At 38.4% G+C, this 2,633-nt stretch overlaps 1 protein-coding gene across 1 annotated transcript; it reads right to left on the bottom strand.

Annotated features, from left to right (window-relative positions):
* Positions 1-434: 434 nt before the first annotated feature.
* Positions 435-2,348, bottom strand: LOC131143805 (transcription factor MYB60). Its single transcript, XM_058092174.1, has 3 exons — positions 2,005-2,348; positions 1,569-1,698; positions 435-1,392 (listed from the first exon to the last, which is right to left on the bottom strand). The coding sequence occupies exons 1-3, from the start codon at positions 2,135-2,137 to the stop codon at positions 699-701; spliced, it is 957 nt and encodes a 318-aa protein (XP_057948157.1). The 5' UTR covers positions 2,138-2,348; the 3' UTR covers positions 435-698.
* Positions 2,349-2,633: the final 285 nt, after the last annotated feature.

Here is a 2,633-nt window from a genome sequence, read left to right as displayed (position 1 = left end):
ATTCTTTTGGTAATTGAAATCAATCTGTGTTGTGACCAGTGACCACCGCCGATGCTGAAAGATGACCCACAACCGACGTGGGTAGGTGCATAAATAAAAGCTTAATAAAAGCTCAAGTTATAGATATATTTATTTTTTATGTAAATTAAGCTCTCGTTATTACTTTCAACTTTTTGGCTGTCAGATATAATTATATGGTGGCCGACTTGAATGCTTTCAATTTTATTTTCAATGTTCCTTTTTTTTTTCAAATGTGGGTCAGATATACGATAGTCCTTATGGGGGGTGATTCAGACCCTATCCCTGTGTAGTAGTACTCCATAATTGGAGCGTAATTCAATATGCATAACTATCACAAATTAGCTGTATTATTTCTCATTTATTCTCCATTCTTTCTTTGAAAAACGAAACAGAAAGTTCTATATATTTCACGCTTGCATATCAATTCTTTAGATATAATCCATTCAGATCAATATTAAGGGTTACAATTTGCATGCATGCATAGAGCTTCCAACTTTTTAGAAACCCCAGCTAAAGCATGTGTATGGTAAACTTATGGAACTAGAGATAGAGATGAAATGATCTCCATGCATTCTTTATTGGTACCTTATGTAAAACTAAATTACCGAAAAAAAAAAAAAACAAGAGAAAACAAAACGAAAAAGGGGAGAGAGAGGATGCATGGATATATGATTTTATTAGAACATTGGCGATAGCTCCATAATCTCATCTACTTGGCCACTTGTTTCCTCCAGAAGCCATTTCTCCAGGAATGTCAATGGAGGATTGTTTGCCTTCTTCTCATCGCCTTTCTGATCATGCTTGGCGGAATCTCGGACCGCAGAATCGCCTGACGACTTGTCCCAGGAAACCCCATTAAAATTCTCGAAAGATAATATGGATTCGAATTCTTCCTGGGAGATTATGCTTTCTTGCTCAACCTTGGGTCGGTAGCACTGGCCGGCAGCAGAATTACCAGTACCTGTCCCGGCCTCCGCAAAAGTATTCCCAAAGCGAGTCGCTAAGTCATGGGGTTTCTCATCTTCATGATTAATTCCCTTGAAAGGGGTTGCAGTAGTATTAGCCATACTGGTCTTTGGGGATGCCCTCATGAAGCCTTCTAGGAGCTTTGAGATGTTTTCCGTGCTTGAGGCATACGCGGTAGTAGTTGTTGGAGAATGGGCAGTAGTGCTGATGTCTATGCTTCTTCTCTCCACAATGCTTTTGGAGAAGAAATGATTAGTAGTAGTAGTAGTGCTCGAGTGATCTGATCCCCCTTGGGGCTCCAAAGCTGATTGAAATTTCTTAAGCTTTTTCTTCAGATGGGTGTTCCAGTAGTTCTTTATGTCATTATCAGTTCTTTGTGGGAGGTAGGAAGCTATGGCTGCCCATCTGTATTAATGATCCGAAGTTAAATTAATTATTAAGGGAAAAAAAAAAAATGAAGGAATTTTATCTTAGTTTATTTTATTTGCAGAGAAAATTTTAGAGGATATGAAGCAAATTTTGAATTGTATACAACCCATGAAGAAATTTAAGACAGGTAGATAGATATATCTGAGAATTACTTGTTACCCAATAAAGCCTGCAAATGGATAATCATCCCTTCTTCATGAGGAGTGAAGTTCCCTCTTTTGATTCCTGGTCTTAGATAATTAGTCCATCTAAGCCTGCAACTTTTGCTGCACCTTAACAATCCTTTTGTGTGTGTGTGTATATATATATGCATAAGAAAATATTCCCATCAGCATATTCGAAGAGAAGGAAATTAATTAATTGCAACTGTAAGTAAAGAAAAAAATCCGAAACAAGAAATCACACAAATCATTATAACTTCAAAGGAGAAGAAACATGGGAAATTCCACTTCCAGCTGGGTTTCAGTCAGTCTTGGTCATGAAGGAAATTAGAGCTACCACTTTGAGAGAAAAGAAAGTAAAAAAAAAAAAGACATATAACTTGAAGAGCTAGCTTTCATATGTGCATAACTAGCAAGCATTATTTACCAGTGTTCGTTGGGACAGATCTCCAATTTCCTGGACCATGTTCTTGGATATAAGAGACTAAGATGATGTCTTCTTCCGGAGTCCAAGGGCCTTTCTTGATACCCACTTTGTCGCAGCAAGGAGGCCTTCCCATGGCTCACTGCTCTCTCTCTCTCTCTCTCTCTCTCTCTCTTGCTGTCAAACAGTGCCATGAACATATGAATGTTTATATATATACAGATCGAAAGGAAAGATAATATAATTATATAAGTGGTGATCCGAAGCCCCTTTTTCACCAATTGATAAGATGTACCACGCTGATGCAGCCACCTGGCTCTCGTTCCTTGCTTTATATTAAATGGTCTACGCAGAATTAAGAGTGGGTGGACCAGCATATATAGGAGGGGTAGTGAGTTGAGTTGCTTCTGCGTCTTTCCCTTCTGGTGGGATCACGTGCCAAGGTTTGGAGCTTAGTTTCAGTCTTCACTTCTTATTTCTACAGCTCTTGCCAGAGCACATCAAAATAATAAATTAATGTCTCTCTTAACACCTCACTCACGAAAATATATGATGTCAACGTCGTCGGTTGATGCTGATGAAAACCCACAATAATTTCTCATTAAATATGGTTGCAAGGAAGAAAGAAGGCT

Source organism: Malania oleifera, chromosome 12 (genome assembly GCF_029873635.1).
Source record: "Malania oleifera isolate guangnan ecotype guangnan chromosome 12, ASM2987363v1, whole genome shotgun sequence".
Lineage (NCBI taxonomy): Eukaryota > Viridiplantae > Streptophyta > Magnoliopsida > Santalales > Ximeniaceae > Malania > Malania oleifera.
This window is presented reverse-complemented; position numbering and strand designations above follow the sequence as displayed.

Coding starts and splice junctions, on each gene's coding strand:
- LOC131143805 (XM_058092174.1), bottom strand. CDS start 2,137: ATGGGAAGGCCTCCTTGCTGCGACAAAGTGGGTATCAAGAAAGGCCCT. Junction 1,699..2,004: donor ATCTGTCCCAACGAACACTG/GTAAATAATGCT, acceptor CACACACAAAAG/GATTGTTAAGGTGCAGCAAA. Junction 1,393..1,568: donor CAGGCTTTATTGGGTAACAA/GTAATTCTCAGA, acceptor TCATTAATACAG/ATGGGCAGCCATAGCTTCCT.